The sequence below is a fragment of the Sus scrofa genome, chromosome 6, assembly GCF_000003025.6.
Source record: "Sus scrofa isolate TJ Tabasco breed Duroc chromosome 6, Sscrofa11.1, whole genome shotgun sequence".
NCBI lineage: Eukaryota > Metazoa > Chordata > Mammalia > Artiodactyla > Suidae > Sus > Sus scrofa.
Window position 1 is genome coordinate 3,273,365 of NC_010448.4, and position 20,163 is coordinate 3,293,527.

Here is a 20,163-nt window from a genome sequence, read left to right on the forward strand (position 1 = left end):
GGGTGGTGTGGTGGCCCCACTGGTGGGCAGAGCTGCACCTGCAACCTCCCCAGAGGGAGGGGTGGCCCCTGCCTCGTTCCCGGCGGCTCTCGGACCCCAGGGTCACCAGACCTGCCTGCAAGGCCAGCAAATGCCTCGAGGGCACCGTGTTCTCTCTCAGCCGGGCTTGAGGCCCCGCTGTCCTTGTCAGCCCGCTTGTGTCTGGTCCAAACAAAGCTGGCTGGACTGGTCACTTCTCTCACAGGAGTGAAAACAGGGTCTATGCTCTTGGCTCACGAGCCTGGTGAGGTCGCTCGGTGCCCCACGAGGCTCGGGGCAGTGACGCCACAAGTCCCATGCGCCTGCTGGAACAGGCAGATGGGGGACTTGAACGGGCCACCTTGCTCCCTCTGCCCAGCAGCAGCCCCCCAGAGGGCACCCCGGGGAGGCCTCAGGGGACAAGACCATCGGTCGGAACCGTGTGACGTGCTCCAGGGCTGGGGAAGCAGGCCCGTCCCCGTGATGCACGCATCTTCGCTGAGTTGTGACACATCGGGCTCCCGCCCTGTGGTCCCCAGCTGCTCGCAGATGGGCCTGCGTCCCCAAGAGAGGCAAGCAAACTGCCCCCAGGAAGCGACCTCCGCCTGCTCCCAGAGATGCCCTCGCAGGGGACAGGGGAAGGGTCGAGGTGGCCCCAGCAGACGTCGGGCAGAGCAGCAGGGCCAGGCGGCCGCGGAAGGGGAGTGGCTCTGTCCCACGTCTATCACGGAAAGACGGTCTCCGTGTACAGGGGACAATCTGTGACTCCCCGACACTCCCTGCAAGGCGGGCCCTGGGGGAGGCGGGGGCCTCAGAGGGGGTCCTGACCTGCCCCAGGACAGGAGGACCTTGGGGCTCCATGGCTGGGGCCCCTTCTAAGACGCCTATGGGGGGCACATGGTCTCTGTCCAGAAGAGGCTCTGGGAGAGGGGGCAGGTGGGGAGGGGGAGGCTGGGCGGAGGCTGGAGCTGTCCTAGGAGCTTCCAGGAGAAAGGGGACGGAATGGCCCAGGCGACACTCTTTTGGTGGCCAGAGGAATGGGGGAGGAGCCTCAGCCGCCGAGGCTGCAAAGGGGCCAAAGACGGATATCACATGATGCCTCATTCAAGGTGGCCCTGGCCTGTCCCTGACCAAGGGGCCCCTGGATGCAACCAGAACTGATGTGGGGGTCAGACCCAAACCTGCAGCCTGAGGCCCCTTCCAGAACATGCTACGTGGGCCTGTTCGCATCCTGGGACCCCACCGTCCTCCAAAGGCAAAGCCGAGGGTCTCAGTGGCAGGGGGCCCTGGGCCTGGACGCAGCCCTGCTGTTGGGACAGATGAGAACCGCTCTCTCCCCTAACGGGGCCCATATGGGCCTCAAGACGCAGAGTGCTGAGCTCACGTCCAGCCTGAGAAGCGCTCTCCTCCCCGCCCCGAGGGCCCTCGAGCCCCGGGCTGTGCTGCTGGGGGTGGGGGGAGGTGGCAAGGGGACGGCTTGGCGGCCCTCAAGTGCTGCACATGGCGCTGTGGCTGGAGCGTGTCCTGCTTGGCTCGTGCACATCTATGCAGCCGGCGGCCCAGAGAGGTGAGGCGGGGTGACCCCGTCACACAGCAAGGACCTGAAGCAGAACCTGCCAATGCCCGTGTCCTCCCTGCTGGACACCCATCCCGGAGTGGGTTACGGGCCAAACGGTCCAGGCGCACCACCCGCCAACAAGCAGTGCCTTCAGGAGTCCCCCGGGGACAGAGGCCCGGCCCCCTCGGCAGCCGATGGAGACGAGCAGGGCCGGTGGCCACAGAGCAAAGCCTCCAGAAGGGTAAACTCCCCGCCAAGGGCCCGTTCTCCTCTTGGCGGCCTCTCTCTGGGGGCAGAGCAAACGCGGTCGCATGCGGATTACTTGCTCTGAATCGAATCTTTCAACTGCACCCTGGAGACGCGACGTGAGGAAAGACATTAGCCCGCGAGGCAGAGGGGAGGCTGGGCCACGGCGCAGACGACACTGCTCCTGGGGCGGGTCGGGGGGTGGGCTGGGCTGGGCACCCAGGTGGCAGGTGGCACCAGGACAGCCCTGGCAGCTGGGGGCGGGGGGCATCCCCTGAGCCTCAGGCCCGCCTCCCTCCCACGCAGGGAGTGCACAGAGGCACCCCCCCCTCCGCACCTTGGCCCCCGGACCCCAAGACGCAAGAACCCTGGGGCCCTTAGGGCGGCTGTCCTGGGGCGGCTCGCACACACGGGGCCTCACAGCATGGAAGGCGGACGCGGACGCCAGGGAGGGCGGGGGGCCAGGGGGCCTCGGGACAAGTGTCCGTGGAGTTTCCGGTCTCCCCCAGTGCCTCTGACTCGGGACACCAGCAAGCCTGAAACTCAGTTTTGTCCACCAGCAAGACACAACAGAGGCGACACCGCGGGAGGCTGCCCACTACAGAGCAGGCCCTCAAAACACGGTGGCTGCTGAGATGAAGGAAGGGAGAGCCCTCGCTGGGTCGGCCCCCTCTCACGCCCAGTGACGGGCACGTGGCGCCCACCAGCCACGCGGTCATCCCGTCCCGAGAAGCAAGGGGACCCTGGCGCACTGTGTGGGGATGGACCTGCAGACGCCGGGACGTGAGAGCCCACAGGTGACAGGTGTCCGGCCGGCAGATCCTGGCAAAGGCGTGGGGATGGGGTTTCTTTTACGGGTGACAGAGATACTCTAGGACAAAGGGTGACAGTCACAAAAGCCACTGAACTATAGTCTCTAAAAGATGAATTTTATGGGATATAAATTATACCTTAAGAAGTTAACAAGTTAAAAAAAAAAAAAAATCGACCCCCTAACTTGACCCATCACCAAGCCCAGCAAATGCGCCTCTTGGGCTCTGGTTCCAGCAGGTGGAGAAGTGGGGCGGGGGGCTGGGGCCTGCTGGCTCTCCCCTCCTGCCCCAGCAGCCCCCAGGCTTCGAGAAGCTGACAGCCCACATCTCCAACCTGCCTCACCCCCGCCCCCGGGAGCAGAGACCCCAAAGTGCTCCCAGAACACCTGTGGTGGGGGCAGGGGGAGGTGGCACCCCTCGCAGGCAGGACAATACCCTCAGGCTGGTCCCCTCGGAAAGGCCTAAAAGCAGCCGCAGCAAGGAGCACAGCACACAACCTCCCCAGCCGGGTCACCTCCTTCGGCCTCAGCTTCTCCATCTGTACGAGGGGCCAGTGCTGGGCTGCCAACCACGTCCACAGTCACTCAGAGCTGGGGTCACTCAGTGAGGAAAATGGGGAGCAGGTGCGGGCTGTGGCCCAGAGGACGCTCCCGGAAGTGAGTGAGCTCCTCTCCTTAACCCAGGATCCCCCCGCGGCTTGACCAGGCGCAGCATCACCAAAGTCACCACTGTCACTTTAATCCCTCAGGCCTCGCGTGTGGCCCCCAGAGCCAGCGAGGAGGTGACAAGTGCCCAGGACACACACAGCAGAACTCAAGTATCAGGGCAGCCCCAGGTCCAAACACTGCTCCACCAACCGAGCCCCCCAAACCTCAGCCTTCTCACCAGAACCTCGGGTCAGCCAGCGGTGGACACTGCGCTCCGAAGACCACACCATCGCGGGCCAGCATGGCTCGGCCCTCTCCTCCCTCCCCTGACCCTCTGTCGCAAAGTCCCGGGGGGCACCCTTCCCAGGGTGTCACGCAGAACACCCAGGTCACAGCCGCGGGAGCAGGGCACCCCAGCAGCACACCCTGTTCCCGGCCAGAGAGGCCCGGCAGCCTCTGGCACGTGGGCTGCCCACTGGCCCATCACTCGAGCCGGACACTGGGGCCAGCCTGGGGCAGCGGAGGGAGGACAGAGACCATCGCGGCAGGCTCGCTCTGTCCCGGGGCCCTCATGCGAGCCAGGTCTGCAGGCCTCCCGGCACCTGCTCTGCAAGGGGCGGGAGGTGCCCTTCCACTGCCACGTCCTCTGCAGACGGGGGGTGTCACCCCGGGGCGAGCCCAGCTGCCCGGGAGTGGACACAGCTGCTGGACGAAGCCCTGACGCTCAGGGATGAATCAGCCAGATGGAACCGCGTCCTCCCACGTGCTGACAGCTGTCTTTGGAAGCTGCGCCAGCCCAGCTCCTTGGCCTCCTGGAACGCCAGGAAAAGACGCCAAAGCAAGGAGCGCCCGGCAGATTCTGTCCTGGGAGCTCCTCGGGGACCCTGAAGGGACCCCAGGGCTCCACCCCAGCCCAGGCTCCCACTGTGGACACTTTCCTGGGGGGCTCGCACCCAGCGCTGGGCACCTGTTCCCAGGGCCTCGCCGGCCAGGCCGGACATGCACTGCCTCTGCTCTCAAGCCCGTGGCGTGTGATGCCCTGAACCACAGGGCCTCCTGCCGCCAGACATGCTCATGTGGGGCAAGGGAGTCCCCGCGTGGGCACGTGAGCAGAGTCGGGGACGGAACGGCCCAGGCAGGCGGACCCGAGCGGTGAGGGTGACCCCCAGCAAAGCAGAAACCAGGTCCCAAGGCCCTGCCTCCTGGGCCCGCACCCGCCGCCATCCATTCCAGCCTATTCCCCACACACGCTCTCCTCCCAACAACTACATGAGCAGCAGGACCTGGGACCGGGGGAGAAGTGGAAATCGGAGCCCACCGGCACCACCCCTGCCCTGGCCCTCGTCAGCGCAAACGTTCCCTCTTCGGAGCTGGGGGCCGCGGAACCATCCAGACAGACCTGGTTCCCACACGTGGGCTCTCCCGGTGCCCCAGAGCCCTGGAATCCAGGACGCCACGCCTTGGACATTCAGGGCAAGGCAGATGGCAGGCAGCAGTACCCAGGTCCCTCCCTGACTGCTCTGCCTCCAAGCGCTGAGTCCAGAGGGTACCTGGAGTCCGGCCCCGGAGCCCCCAAGAGCCCAGGCCTCCCGGCAGCTCTGGCCGCCCAGTGCCCGCCACTCATCCACCTAGCAGCCCTTGACCTGGACTAACGCAGGCTGATGGTCGCCCCTAAAGCCAGAGCTGTAGTGACCCTCACGGTAGCAAGAGGACGGCTGAAGCTCAGAGAGGGGAAAGTTTGCCCAAAGTCACACAGCACATCACTGCCGAAGCGACACTAGGAAATCCCTGTTTTGGCGGGTCAAGCAGTGGCGGGGCGGGCTGTGCTCCCACTTCTGGGACCAAGAGTTTCTAGAGGCCGTGTTCCCTGCCACTTCTGGAGCAGGTACCAAGGCTGGAGTACCTGGTCTCCTGGGCAACAAGCCAGCCGGGGTAGGGCTCCCCGGAGCTGGCTGGGGACTCCCGAAGGGGGCCAGCACCCCCTCTCCGAAGCTGCGGAGGGCTCCCGTGGCCCAGCACGTCCACCCTCCTCAGCCCAGGCCCCCAGGCACACCTCCCCACCGCCACTGGACGCCCCTGCAGTGACTCCAGGAGCCCAAGAAGGACAGAGGCAGCAGACAACGCGGGAAGCAGCGGCAGAGCAGAGGAGCCGGGGCTGGTGGGCGGGCGGGCGGGGAGGGCCTGCAAGGCAGAGAGCGCTGTCCCAGCCAGAAGGAGCCAACACGAGAAAGACCAGAGGAGACGCGGGCACGGGGCACGTGGGCAGGAGCGGCTCGGCCTCTGGAGCCCTTGGAAGGCGGGCGATCAGGGGAGCAGCTGCTTCCCGGCGCTGCACCTGCTCCTCGCGGGAGCGGGCGAGGTCTGGGCAGGAAGGAAGGGGCTTCTCTCTCCCCCTCCCGCGAGCCGCAGCCTGGCGGGCGCACCTCTTACCTCTGGGCTCCTCCGCCTGTTTGGCGAGCTTGCGCAGCGCGGCGGCAAAGCTGGAGGACGGCGCGGCCTGGGCCGACAGCGCGCTGCTGGTGGCGGGGCTGCCACTGGGCACCAGGGCGCCATTGAGCGGCGAGGGGGTGAGGGGGTTGACGGTGGCGGTGGTCCTGGTCGCGGTGGAAAGCATCCCTAGTGAAGGGGACTTGGGCTCATGGCTCATGCCTGAAACAGGAAAAGAGGAACCAGAGTCACCCAGAGAGCAGGAGGGCCCAGCACCAGAGCGGGGTCTGCGGGGCCCGGGTCGGGGCCGGGGGGCTGGCGCCAGCGGGCGGCATGCAGGGAGGGCGAGCGGGAGCAGGCAGAACAGAGCCAGCGCTGCAGAGAGAAGGGGCCGCGACCCCAGCACTCAGGGGCCACCCCACCCCCCTGGATCCCCCATCAAAGAAGCGCTGTGCCCAGGACCCAGTGCTTCTAGACACCAAATGGCTCGGCCCGCACAATCCTGCAACCTCTCCAGGGCGGCCCAGAGGACTCGACAGCATCCCCACGGGTGTGGGAGACGAGGCACGGGGCCAGCGTTCCCCCGACAGAGAGAAGGACGCCAACAGAAAGGAAAAAGACCGAATCTGTGCCAATCGCGAAGACGGACTTGGCAGCAGCTGGGGCTGGCCGAGCAGGTTTCTGCCACGCCTCCGGCACAACTCTGGTGAGACGGGTTCTGTACTGTGCCCACCATTCAGAGCAGGAAACCGAGCCCATTCAGAGCAGGAAACCGAGCCTGGTACACAGGCAGCACAGACCTGGGATCCCGCGACACCCAAAGGCACGGGGGCCCAGCGGGTCTGCACTGAGAAGGTGCTTGGAGACGGAAGTGGGCAGAGACCACGGCTACCTGCCGACCTGCGGGGGCGCACCTGGCACAGATCCCACCTGGACACTGAAGACACACATCTGCACGTCTAAACTGCTGTCCCCAGGAAATCCGGCTTCAGGCAGCGCTGACCAAGGAGCCGCCCACCGGACATAACATCAGACGCTGCCCCGTGAGCCCCTGGTCTTTCGGGTCCGAGGAGGCTGAACCTTCTCCTGCCCCACGAGCCCCATCGGTAAAGGCTGGGCTCCCTCATGGGCACGGGCACGGGCACAGGCAGGTGCAGACAGAGCCATAAATAAGTTTCCCATTAACATCTGCGGCCCTCTCAGGGCACCTGCTGGGTCCCCACTCCCTCGCCATGGGTGCACTGGAGGGGTTTAAATCAAGGCCCACTGCCTGGCAGGCTGTGTGCACGGAGAGGCCAATGGACTTCTGAAACCACCTCCGAGGAACAGCTCCAGGGGGTGCGCGGGGTCCCCGGGGAGGGTTCGTGGGAGTCCAGGAAGAAAGGAAAGACACACTGAGAGAACACCCAGGAAGGACAGACCCGGAACGCCTGCTTCCCCGAGGCTACGGCTCCACCCCAAGAAGCTCTCTGCAGCCCCGGGAGCGCGCCTCGCCTCTGCGGGGTCTGCGTCCACCCCAACGGGAGTCTAACTGGGACCTGCCGCCACGACCATCCCCGGCGGCCAGGTGACCACTGGGTTCCCTGCAGGTGGCAGGGCAGGCGTGGCCCCCGAGACCTGCCCTGCAGCCCACTGCCCCCAGATGCAGCCAGGAGACGCCACAGGCCCCGGCGCACGACCCAAACCCCAAGTCCCGGAGAGCCAGGAGGCGGGAAAAGAGAGAAATCTTGGGGGCGCAGGCCGGGGGAAGGGCCAGGGCGGCCGTGGGGGCGGCAGGCTGGCGCATCGGAGACAATACCGAGGCAGGCACGAGCCCGAGGGAACACCATGCTCTTGGGAGAGGCTTGTACCTCGGGAACAAAGGACCCCCACAAGAGCCGCTGCACCCACGGCCAGCAGGCCGGCCTCCCAGCTGCCGGCGGGTCACGTGGGCGGCGCCACGCCGGGGACAGTGCCCCGCAGCAACAGCCCCATTGAGTGGCCGGGGCGACGCTGGCCTGAAGCTGACCCTGTGTGTCCTCGGCTTCCCGGAAGGATGGGGAGGAGGGTGGGCCCCCCATGCTGAGCACGGGCACCTCGAGCCCAGCGGAGACGCCCAAGAGCCTGGGCAGCCCGAGGGCTCATAAACGAAGAGCACCAGCCAGGCACTCGGGGCCCCCAAGGCGGATGCCACACCTCGTGAGCTGAGCCCCAAGCCCCTCTCAGCGCCCTGTCCTCCCCCGGGAACAGGGACGGTCAGGACAGAGATGGAGGAGGCCGCAGGAGCTTGGAGGTCAGGGCTTAGCACGGACGGGGAGGCCACGCTGCGGGGCTGGAACCTCGGCTCTGCCTCTAGCTGTGTGACTATGGGCACGTTACTCTGCCTCTCTGGGCCTCAGTCGCCTCATCCATACACTGGGAATCAAGACAAGACCTGTGACACAAGGTTAATCCCATGAGGTAACTGATGGGAGGCTCCAGAGCAAGCCCGGCCCATCCCGGGTGTCACTGTTCCTGTCACCTACCTGGACAGCCGACAGCGGCAGAAATCCAGGTCTGGATGGGCAAGGGGCTCGGCGCAGGCCTTAGGGTCTGACTCAGCAGACTGTGCCCCGAGTTACTGGACATGCGCCACCTGCCCCCCCCACCGCCCCTCCCCCGGCCGGGCCGGAGCCACACACCCCAGCTCTCTGGTCCCCAAGTGGCTGAGGCTGATGAAAAGGGGCACAGGGGACACCGCAGGGTGGAGGGGACCAGAGCGTGCGACCTGCTGCCCCCTGGGACACCCGAGGACGTGACCCCACACAGGTGCAGACACAGGCGGTCTAGAACCGACCAGGTCCTGCCTGGGACTGACGCACCTTCGGCACCCATGCTCAGCCGATAGATGAGGGTTTTTTTGGGGGGCGGGGGCTGCTGTAAGATGGAGAGCCCCCCTTATGGGGACCCAGCCCTTGCACAGAGCACCAGGTCCTGGGGGTCCCGACCAGCACCCAGAGGACGGCGTCAGCAAGACAGGTTGCCAGGAAACAGGTGGGGGGGGGGGCTCCAGGCTCCCCACCCCAGGGACATGAAGGCCCTCTCTGGGACACCTAAGCAGTCCTTGGGTCACATCGCCACTCAGGAGAGCCTCTCTATGGGCCTGGGAGAGGCCACAGCATCAGAGGGGCCCTCCCGCTGACTACTGCACACATACCCCAGGCCTGCCCTTGGGGTCTCAGACAACCGTGGCGGGGGGGCACCAGCAGAAAACTGAGCCCAGGAGCTGTTCCAAGGCCACACAGCTCAGCAGCCCATTTAGGGCTCGAACCCCATGTCCTAGGCTCCGATACAGCCTTCTCACCACTCAGGATGTCACCTGTCCGACCCAAGGCCTAACCGAGATGCCAGAACAAAAGATGCTAAGATGCACTTGACCGCAGGGGTTTAGAACCACGTCCAAAGCCCATGAGACATCCCCTCAAGGCGGGAAGGAAGCCCAGGCTCTCAATGTGGGCCAGACCTCTCCACTACTCCAGTCAACAGAGGACGGCCGGAGCCTGGACACTGCCACCGGGAGGCTCTCGGTGGCTCCCAGCCGCCTCCCTGCACTCCCGCGGGTCCCTGGGCCAGGCTGTGAGGACACCCCAGCAGCCTGTGGGGACCGAGGCCCCCCGCCAACAGCCATGTGAGGCCCCATCTGGGCAGCCGCTCCTCCAGGCCCAGGGGAGCCTTCAGATGAGACCCCAGCCCCCGAGACAGTTTGCATCCGACTCTGAACCAGGGCCACCCGGCTAGCTGCCCCCAGATCCACACATGCTCAGGTGTGGGACCATCTGTTCCACAGCGTCAGCTGACAGGTGCAGGGAGCACCGCCATGTCCTCCGTGCATCAAGCCTCTCAATCTCTGCTCCCTCCTTCCTGGACGCAGAGACGCCCGACCCTCGGCAAATGCTCTGCACCTTCACCCCCCCACCCCCGTCTCCGAAATGGGCCCCTCTGATGCCGTCGGAGGCCATCAACCACCTGCCTCCCCTTTCTCGCACTTCTGGGGGGACCAGCCACCATCCTTTAAATCCTATCACCTCACAGAGAAAGATGTCCCCAGGCCCCTGTTACAGAGAGAGGACCCCAGGCTTGCGCCCAGGGGCGGACGGGTGGTCGACGGCAGGGCTGGGGTTACCTGAACACGGCACCTGTGTCCTGTTCCCATAGAGCTGGTCGGGGCCCAGACCTAGGCCCATTCTGGGGGTGCAGGAGGGGGGCCTCGCTCTGCTGTGCCCCACAGCCCACACACGTGTGCTGCCGTGAGACGGAGGGTCGGGGGCGAGCAGGGAGGGGAGGCAGGCAGTGAGCTCCTGCACCTCGTGGGGGCCAGCTCCCACAGCCCAGGAGCAGATGTGAGGTCACTACCCAGTGGCCATGTGACAGGCCAGCCAGCTGGCAACCTGGGCAGACATGCTGTTTCCACCAGCTGCCAGCGCTGGGCAGGATGGGAGCGGTACTAGAATAAGGGGGGAGCAGCCACAGGGCAAATCCCGGGTCAGACCCCAGAGCATCACATGTCCCTAAAGGTCACTCGTGGGGTCTTTAGCTGGCAGAGGAAGAGCAATTTTCTTGTTAGCACTTCTACTTTTTTCTTTTCTTTCCTTTTTTTTTTTTTTTTTTTTGGCTATACCTGAGGCATGTGGGAGTTCTCAGTCCAGAGACTGAACCTGCACCACAGCCATGACAACACTGGGTCCTTAACCCACTGCACCACCAGGGAGCTCCCAGCCTATTTACTTCCCTGTGTCCTGGTTTTTCTGTAGTGAACCCGGTTTTTAAAAACGGGGGACCCTCAAAGAGACTTGCCTGCATGAGGCTGGTACAACCAACAGGAGCACAGGGCACCCTGCTGACCAGATGAGGGAGCTGAAGGAACTGGGGTGCCCCTGCTGGACCCCAAATGCTCTCCCGTAACCCCAGCCTTTCCCATGACCAGGGTCCCCACAGGCAGGTCTGCCCTCTGTCCCCTCCCTCCCTGGGCCAGGCGCCACCTGCATGCCACTGTCACACTGCTCCTGGCATCCAGGGATACCCCCACCCTCTCTGAGCCTTCCCTCCCCGCCTTCAAAGCCTGGCACCTGCTGCCGAGGCCCCACCAGAGGCCTGCAACGCCCCACAGACAACCCCTCGGCCCCGGGGGGGTCCCCCAAAGCCAGCGTCCCTGCCGTGGTGTCAGCCGTGGGCTCTGGAGCAGCTTTGAGCAGGAAAGCTGCTCTGCTGATGTCAGGTCACTTAAAATAGAATTCCAAATGAGCAGCTTTGTTAGGGGAGTCTAAAATTAGCATTCCTCCTCAGCAGGCGAGCCCTGGCGGGCTGGGGAGGGGTGGTGGGGGCTGCGGGACCACAGGCAGCCCAGCTGGGGGGACAGCCCCCTCGCACCTGGGATGCAGAAGGACAAAGGCCAAATGCGGGGGACCCAGAGACCCCGCACAGGTCACCGTCGTCGGGGGCCCACACCCACCTCTGTGGCCTCACGCCCCTCACAGGCTCAGCGTCACTCCAGGGCAGGGCTGGGGGACAGTCTGTCCCCCAGCCCTGCCCAGGTAGGCTGGCCCGGCCTCCCCCACAGAGGTGTTCTGCAGAGGCCAGGCAGGTGCCATACGTGACCATGGAGGCCCCAGGGGCGGGGGAGCCTTGAGATGGCCCTGGTAACCTCAGGAAGCTGAGAAGCAGGAGCACTGACGCCCCCCCCCCCCGGCTCCCCCCCCCCCCCCCCGCTTTAGAGAGGTATTTATTAACTTCTGTGCTCCCGGCCATCACTGAGCTCTTGTCTGCATTATCAGCTCATGTAAATTCATTATCCTAACAGCTGGGAACAGGCTTGGCCGGGAGGAGGGCCCGTGATGGATGAGGCCTGGGGGGCTGGGGTGGCGACACGGCTCCCTCTCTGTGGCACCAGCCCCCACACGTGGAGCTCAGGTGGCCTCCTGGGCACCACACGTGCTCAGCCCTGGACAGGCGCCTCCTGCCACCACCATCGCCTGCCTGCTCGACCCCCCAGCAGAAAACAGCAGCCACAGCCAGACACGGGGAGGCGGGAGCCCCTGCCCTGTGCCCGAGGCCGAGGGCAGGGGGAGAGGGAACGCTGCCAGGCCAACGGTACCCACAAACCAACCTGGCCCCTCGTCGCACGGATGCCCACAGTCTAAGAAGCAATGACCTCTGGCCCCAGGACGGCCCAGGGAGGCCCTCGCCTTAACTGTCCATCTACCAAAGTCTGGTGTCCTTCCTGAATCCTGGGTTCTCTTCCCTGCCCAGGCCTCTCACGGCCAGCAGCAGCACAAAGCTTATATAAAAAAAAAAAAAGCGAAGACGACAAATCCACTCCGAAGGGCGCGCCGGGCTGGAGGCACGGCGGACGCTTTTCCAGAACCCGCCCCGTCCGGGGTTCTTCTGAACAGACCCCGATCGATCGGGTCCCCGCTGGCCAAACGCTCCGAACAGCAGGACTTAAGAGGGGGGGCCGGCCGCGCTCCCCCCTCGGCGGCCGGCGGAGGGCGTTATTAATCAGCACGCCGCGGCCTCCCTCCAGCCTCCCGCGGATCCCGTAATTACGGCTTCCTTTCATCCCGCTCTTCCGCGGCTCCAGACCTCAGGCCCGCTCCCTCCATGCTCTGTAATTACAAGCTAATAGCTGAGATGAATTTTCTGCTGGCTCCCGGTTCAAGCACCAATCCGCCCCTTCCCCTGACAGCCCCCCTCCCCCCCGGGTAATTACACCCCACGAGGCCGGGCCCAGCAGGGCCTCACTTTCAGGCCGGCGTGTGCAATCTGGACTTGCATTCTCTAATCACCCCTCTTGGTAATTTTTCATTACCGCAGAAAGAAATGTTTGTGAACAAATACAGGGCGTCCCCCGGCTCGGGGCCTCCGCGCCGCCGCCCCCCAAAAGGGGCGATGCTCCGGCAGCCCTAACAAGGCCGGGGTCACCCGAGCAGAGACCCGGGCAGGCGGCGGCGGTGCGGGGCGCCACGTGATCCCCGGAGCCGGAGCGGCCTCATAATAAATTCATAATTATATTTGCCTCCGGCGTGTTCTGAGCTCACTTGCACGAAGCCGTCTTTCTTGGGGGTGGGGGCGGGGCGAGTCGGGAAGGTCTTTGGTCCGGGATGCCCGGGGTGGCCTGCTTTAGGCCTGGGTGTTCTCTTTCAAGGAAGGTGACACCCCCTCGGGTTGTAGCTTTCTAAGGGGATGGGGGCCTTTGCTTGCCCCCAGAGAGACCCAGACCTGGATGTATCCCCAAGGCCCAGGCCCCAGGGACCAGCAAGCCGAGCCAAGGCCATTGCTAACTGCTGGCGCTGGGGACGGCCCGAGCAGATGGCCTGGATCCTGACCCGGAACCAGAGAGAAGGATCAAGGGGGAGAGGGGGAAGAGGGGGGAGGGAGGGAGGCAGCCTGTGTGTCCGGAGGAGACCCCGGCCCAGGAGTAACACGAGGAACAAGGCTGCCATCCCGCCCCGGGCAGCCTGTCACTCAGCGGCATTCGTTAAATTGCTTGCGAAGGCGCAAGGCAGGAGCTTACAAGCTGCAGAAAGCCTCCGCCAGGACCCCTGTCAGTGAGAACAGGAGCCCACCCCAGAGCCAGCACCGCTCATGTCTGGGGTCACCAGGCAGCCAAAGAGATCGGGCTCAGCAGCTGCAGCAAGTGGGGACGATGAGGGGCTGGTGACACTTAGGGGCCTCCCCAGCCCTGCGTGCTGTCAGGTTAGGGACCGGGGGGGCGCGTGTTAGGGACTGTGTGTGTGCGCGTGCACGCATCAGGAGGGTGAATCCAGGCTCCAGGATGAAGCATGTTCAGGAGACACCCCTAGACGCATGTGACACTCAGATCGTGTGCCAGGAAAACCCGGGCAGAGCTCCCCAGTGGGCAGAACCTGCGGGGCCGAGGCCGCAGCTGCTCATGGGCAGGGCTCCCGCATGGAGAGCTCAGCGGTGGGGCTCGGGGCAGACAGAAGCCTCCAAGGACAATCCAGGGGTTGGGGTTCAAGGCCACAGACGACTGGGAGACCCGGACATGCCGGTGGAGGCAAAGGACGAAGTCAGGCAACAGATGGTCACGACATTTGACGGCGATTATTCTAAGCGGGTGCTGCGTCTGGAGAAGCCCGGGACGGGCAGATGAAGGGCTGGCAGCAGCCAGGGGGTGGCGGGGCCGGCCCGGGAGGGGTGTGGAGCGGGAGAGGCAGAAACCCAGTGCACAATTCAGACAAAAAAGGCTGAGAGACAGGATCAGGGCGGAGCCCAGGACCCTCGGAGGTGGTCCTGAACCACAGTGTCAGCAGTAACAGTCACAGCGCCTGGCCCTGCCCAGTGCGGCTCGGTCACCCTTCACGATAATCCAGGACCAGACCCCAAGCAGAGAGGTCAGCCAAGGGCCTCCTACACGGCCCAGCCCCTACCCCCACTCCACAGATGGGTAAACCGAGGCTGGAACAGAGTCACACTGAGCCTGGGGTGGCATGCTGAGATGCCGAGGAGCCGGGCACGCGTGACCCCGGTTTTCCGAGCTGCTCTATGGACAATTTCCCTTTAAACGACAAAATGCTGGACACAACCCCTCTTAGGGGTCCCCTCCTCTCCTGCAGGCCGCCGCAAGCACCCGCCACACGCTGCACCACCTTCCAGATGATCTGGGACGGGCCCCCCACCCCCGAATCCCACATTCCAACAGCTCTGGGCTGGAGGGTGCCCAGGCCACAACGCCGGGAGTGACCCCTTTATGTGCCCGAGGCCCCTGAGCCCACCAGGCCACCCAGCCCCACCTCGCCCATGAAGCAGCCCTTTGAGTAGGGCCTGGAGGCCCGGGGTGCAGGACGTGGGTGGGGGTCCGAGGTGTCCGGGACAGAGGTCCCGAAGGACAGGAACCCGACCTGGCGAGGAGGCAGCCACTAAATGCCTCCAAGTTTCCATGGAGCGGGAGGCCAGGGCCAGCAGGCAGGAAGAGAGGCCAGGGGGGCAGGGGTCAAGGGCAGGTCCTTTCTCCGAAGGGAGGAAGCCTGCATGGGAGACCAGACTTTGAGGGGCAGGGAGAAGAGGAAGCAAAGGCCCCCGCTGGACGGGGCTTGACCAACCTGGGCCCAGGAATGCAGGCATTTCAATGGCTTCCGCCCGACCCCTCGGGTGAACAGAGGTTCCAGAGACTGTCAGAGCACCTGTCCCTTCAGTCCTGAGACGGTGCTGACAAGAGTCTGTGCAGAGCGGGCACCTTCACCTGCATCCCCAGCCCCCAGGGCACTGAGGAGGTCCTCAGCCTGCAGAACAAGTACAGATACCAGCTGCATCTTGGCAGGTGCAGAGCCAGCCAGACTGCACCCTGCTCTGGCGGACTGGGAACTTGAGAGTCCACGTGGCAGGACCACCAGGGCTTACGTCAAGGAACCGCATCCTTGGTAGGGAAACAGCTGGAAGATGGGGATGCTGGCCTGGCCCCCCCTAAGCTTCCAGTGGGGTCCTGTCAGGTCACCATGGGGTCTGAGCCTCAGTTTCCCCATCAGCACCCCTGGGAGGGGTGGGGTTCTAAGTAGCCCCCTTTCATCCGTCAACCTGTTTTGTTTTTCATTTTTGGTCTCTTTAGGTCCACACCCACGGCATACGGAGGTTCTCAGGCTAGGGGTCGAATCACAGCTGTAGCCACCGGCCTACACCATAGCTCACGACAATGCCAGATCCTCAACCCACTGAGTGAGGCCAGGGATCGAATCCGCATCCTCGTGGATGCTAGTCGGGTTTGTTAACTGCTGAGCCACGACAGGAATTCCTGTTTTTTTTTTTTTTTTTTTCAATGGCCACACTCACAGCATATGGAAGTTCCCAGGCCACGAACTGAACCCCCGCCTCCGCAGTGACCCGAGCTGCCTCAGCAGGATTCTTAACCCAAACTGCACAACGGCGAGAACTCACCAACCTGCTTTTACTGGGCCTGCAGTTGCGATATCTTTATTTATTTATTTACATTAAAATATGCTGCACCTGCAGCCTATGGAGATTCCCAGGCTAGTGGCTGAATCAGAGCTGCAGCTGCCGGCCTCTGCCACAGCCACACCAGATCTGAGCCACGGCTGCGACCAACACCACAGCTCACCACAATGTCGCATCTTTAACCCACCGAGGGAGGTAAGAGATCGAACCCACGTCCTCGTGGATACCAGTTGGATTTGTAACCCGCTGAGCCACACCGGGAACTCCGAGATATGTTTAAAAGTGAATCCATGGACAGTGTCTTAGAATGGGAGGTTTCAAGTCAAAATGAAGATTTCTGGTCTCTCTTGAAAAATCAGGAGCCACCAAACCCAAGAGTGGCAACTGTCCCTTAGTCTGTCCAGCTCAGCAGCATCCCCACCCCTCCCTACCGTCTCAGGCTGGTCAGCCTGCGCGATGCCCGGAGACCTCGCCAGCTCTGAAACGATGCGGGTTTGGGCGACAAACAGCGTCTACGGGGGCTTAATAAATGTATGCGACCAGGACACTCGGCTCGGGTGTCAGCAAACATCGTTTATCCAGCTTCAACAGAGAGGGGTGGACCCCTCCCCCCTTCAGCTTGGGGGTGAGGGGCAGCCAGGAGGGAGGCCCCGATACACGGCGGGTGGGCCCCACTCGAGTCAAAGGCAAGACTTGCCTCGGATTATAAAATGGTTTTCGCTTCTGCAAAAAAGGTCCATTCTCATGATGGTTCAAAGTCACAGACCAGACCGTCTCTCCAAGGAAGCACACGCACTGAATTGTGCATGGAGTTGGACCAAGCTCACAAAAGCCTACCTGTAAGCCCCGTGGATCCAGATGCGGGTACAGAGGTACGTGGCGTCTACAGACCCTGCAGCACACAACCCTCTATAAAGCCAAGCCCGAGCACTGACACACCTCCCCAGCACTTCCATCCGGGCCAAGAGGCTATGGAGGAGCAAAGATACGAAGCTCTTATGGAGTTTCCATGGTCTAAATTCTTTTTTTTTTTAAGTCTTTGGGGCCACACGTGTGGCACATGGACGTTCCCGGGGCTGGGGTCAAATCGGACCTGCAGCTACTGGCCTACACCACAGCCACAGAAACTCAGGATCCGAGCCTCGTCTGTGACCTACACTGCAGCTCAAAGCAGCACCAGATCCTTAACCCACTGAGCGACACCAGGGATTGAACCCACATCCTCATGGATACTACTCAGGTTTGGAACCCGCTGGGCCACAAGGGGGACTCCTCCAAGATCTAAGTTCTAGTGGTATTTCCTCACTCAGGCTCCTCTACCATCTTCAAAGCCCTATGTACCATGCCCAAACATCAGTCACTGCCCCACTTAACAAAAAACAACTAAGCTGCAGCCAAAATGGGTTTCCGAGTGGGGCCACCAGTAGAGGTTCACAAAAACATTCACAAGCCACCCCCTGTGAGCTGCCTAGACCCAACCCTGCCACACGCCAGGCCAGGCCGGATACCGTCCTCAGGCCACATCCATCAGTGGCTGAGCAGCCAACTGCCTAGGCCTAAACAACGAAAACCCTCCACAGGGTTCCAGGAACCCAGGCAGGATGCTGAGGCCAGAATTGGCTCTCTCAGGTACCAGGCTTCACCTCGAAGGGCTCCCAGGTCACCTGGTGAGGGGTGGGCCTGGCTGCCCCCGAGCTCGACTGCTGGCGCCACAAAAGCCTCAAGGCTGATGGACAGGTTTTCTCTCCCTTGTGGGGAGAATGAACGCCCTGGAGGCTGAGGGGTGCAGAGGGAACCCCAATCAGCCAGAGTCGGGTAAATAAGGGTCTAGGTTGCAGCATGGGTAGAAAGGCGAGTCCCCACAACTCTTTCTGGAGGAATCTGGCCACGTGTGTGTTTTGTTTTTGTTTTTTGTCTTTTTGCCTTTTCTAGGGCCGCTCCCACGGCATATGGAGGTTCCCAGGCTAGGGGTCGAATCGGAGCTGTAGCCGCTGGCCCACACCAGAACCACAGTAACGTGGGATCCGAGCCGCATCTGCAACCTACACCACAGCTCACGGCAACGCCGGATCCTTAACCCAAGGAGCAAAGCCAGGGATCGAACCCGCAACTTCATGGTTCCTCGTCGGATTCGTTAACCACTGCGCCATGACGGGACCTCCCTTTCCCGGCAACGTTTTTAATGATGCAGGACATCAAGACATCACACCCGGCCTTTTCCCCTCCCAAGACCTATTCAAGGGATCACAGATGGGTCACTGTCATGAAGTGAGAACACGCCCGTGGGAACTGGGAACACGGCAGCACCAAACGGCGGGGGGCCTCCGGGGCCCAGGCTGGAAGAAGCCCGGCCCAGACACCCCACGACACACAGCACCGCGCGAGGAGGAAGGTGATGCAGTCCTGCAAGCTTCAACTTGGAAACCGGCTATGTGGTTACAACCCACTCCCTGTGCCCAGGTGACAGGCTCCCGGCACTAGCAGTGCCACCAAGGAAGCCCTCCCGCGTCTTAGAGTCTCACGAGACAACTATTTCCAAAAAGCTACGTCTCTGTGTCCAGAAAAGAAAGGCCCAGCCATCAATCTGATCTAAAACAGACAATCGCAGCCCACACTTCCCTTCCCCCGCGAGCCCGAGCAGGGTCGGCCAGAAATCCTTCTCAAGAGCCCCTCTAAACGGGGCCCCGAGGACAGAGCCTCAGGGGCCGATTCTGAGCCTCAGTTTTCTCATCCTGTGAAATGAGGGCAGCTCACCTCTTCCCCCCACCCCACCGCCCCACGAAGTGGCAGGGGGCAGTCACACAGGCCTGCCACCTCTGGGATGCAGAAGTCCCTCCAGTGTTCCCATCTGATGGAGAATTTCACCTTGACCTGTATTCAACTTGGCCGTCGTCTGGTCTAGCACGTCCCTCTGTGCCTAAGTGAAGGGAGAGAGACCACACAGCCGACGTAAAAAAGCTACACAAATACATTCAAAGATAAACGGACCCCAGAAATCTGGCAGGAAGAATCCGTTCCTGCCCCTGGGTTTTATCCTTCACGGATGTCTGGTGGGGGGCAGCAGCGTGAGCCCCCGTGGGGCGAGAGGAGGCAGACAGATGAGCTCCTGTTTCTCCCAGTTGATGGCCAAACAGGGTAATCCCGACCCTGCCAGCCAGACCCTCAGGGAACAAGAGGACAGAGTGAGAACCACCCCAGGACATCTCATCCTTCCTGTCCCCAAACAGGCCGGTGGCACAGCAGGGGGCGCCTGGGGCCCTAGCTCAGCTGGGGGTGGGGGGGGAGATGGTGGAGACGCCCGGGGGGGCCCTAAGGAGGCCCCACCCACTCCGCCTGCAGGCCTGATTCTCCTCAGCTTTTGACACATGGATTTTCCTTCAGAAGCCTCCACCTGCCAATGTCGATAGGGCCCTCCCTGACCAAAAGCCAACTGATGGAAGGAAACCTTTTGCTGCTGCCTGCGGGCACAGATGTGCCAACTGGACAGGAAGGGCAGGGCTAGAAGAGGCACCACCAGCAATCCCACCCACCACCACAGGGTGGGGCAGGGGGCAGCAAGTCCCCCCAGAGGGGTGGGTATGCGCGTCCATGCGTGTCCAAGACCCTGGTAGTGGGCCAGGCCCCAGAAGAACCCTTTGGTTCCTGCAGCCTCACCAGGGGGAGGGTCAGTGGGGGCTCCAGGGAGCCCCTGGGAGGCCACAGAGGGCAGTGGACCGAGCCTTCCGGTGTCCTCGGTTAAAATCCCAGGACTCCTAGAGCCACCAAGTCGGGGATGACCTGGCGCGCTTCCTGACAAACCCCACCACGAGTGCCCTCCGTGCCAGGCGCTGCTCTGAGCGCTCTATAAGAACGCGGTTAACCCTCTACAGCCCAACAACGTGGGCGCCACGGCCATTCCTCCTTTAGAGAGAAAACCCAGGCCCGCAAGTGTGCCAGTCACACAGGTTCAGCCAGAGGTGACTGCCCTGGTCAGAGACAGACCAACAGGCACTAAGAGCAGACACGGGCTCTTCCCCCAGCCCCCGGAGGGCTTCGGCCCTTCCTCTTTGTTGACCCGTTCAGGCACGGGCCTGTGACACGCATTATGTCACCTCAATCCTTGACTCCAAAAAGCCACTGCCTCCCCATCCTACAGGAAGGCAGCAGCTGGGGGTGGCGGGGGCGCGCAGCAGCCCCGACCTCGGTGAGAGGGCCTATGCCATCACTGACCCACGAGGAGTCTGGCAACCCCCAAAAAAGCCACTGCAACGTGCAACTTCTCACACCTCCAGCTGGAGGAACCGGTTCCAGGAAGGGAAGGCTTGGCCAGCGCTCCAGAGACAGAGAAGCCACCCATCCAAGCACAACCCGCACGGGAAGGCCCCTTTAGGAGAAGGGCTTGCAGCTCACCTGGGGCAACTCTGGGGCCAACAGCAAACTCTGGCCTCCCACGTGGGACCGCAATTCTCCTGAGGAAGCAGCAGCCCCCCCTCTCCACCGAGGATGCCTCACCCACGGCTCCCCACCCCCAGCAGAAGGCCCTTGGAGCTCA

General features: G+C 63.1%; 1 protein-coding gene across 11 annotated transcripts in view; it reads right to left on the reverse strand.

The window, feature by feature from the left end:
- Positions 1-20,163, reverse strand: part of GSE1 (Gse1 coiled-coil protein) — a 413,470-nt gene that overhangs the window by 29,198 nt on the left and 364,109 nt on the right. For 9 of the 11 annotated variants that reach the window (XR_002344460.1, XR_002344459.1, XM_021093710.1 and 6 more), the window contains one exon: positions 5,712-5,930. The exons of the other annotated variants lie outside the window; for them this stretch is intronic. Coding sequence is in view for 7 of the 9 variants with exons in the window: in XM_021093710.1 (XP_020949369.1) it covers positions 5,712-5,930 (219 nt within the window). In the remaining 2 variants the exon portion in view is untranslated. The remainder of the gene's footprint in view (positions 1-5,711; positions 5,931-20,163) is intronic. 11 annotated transcript variants of the gene reach the window in all.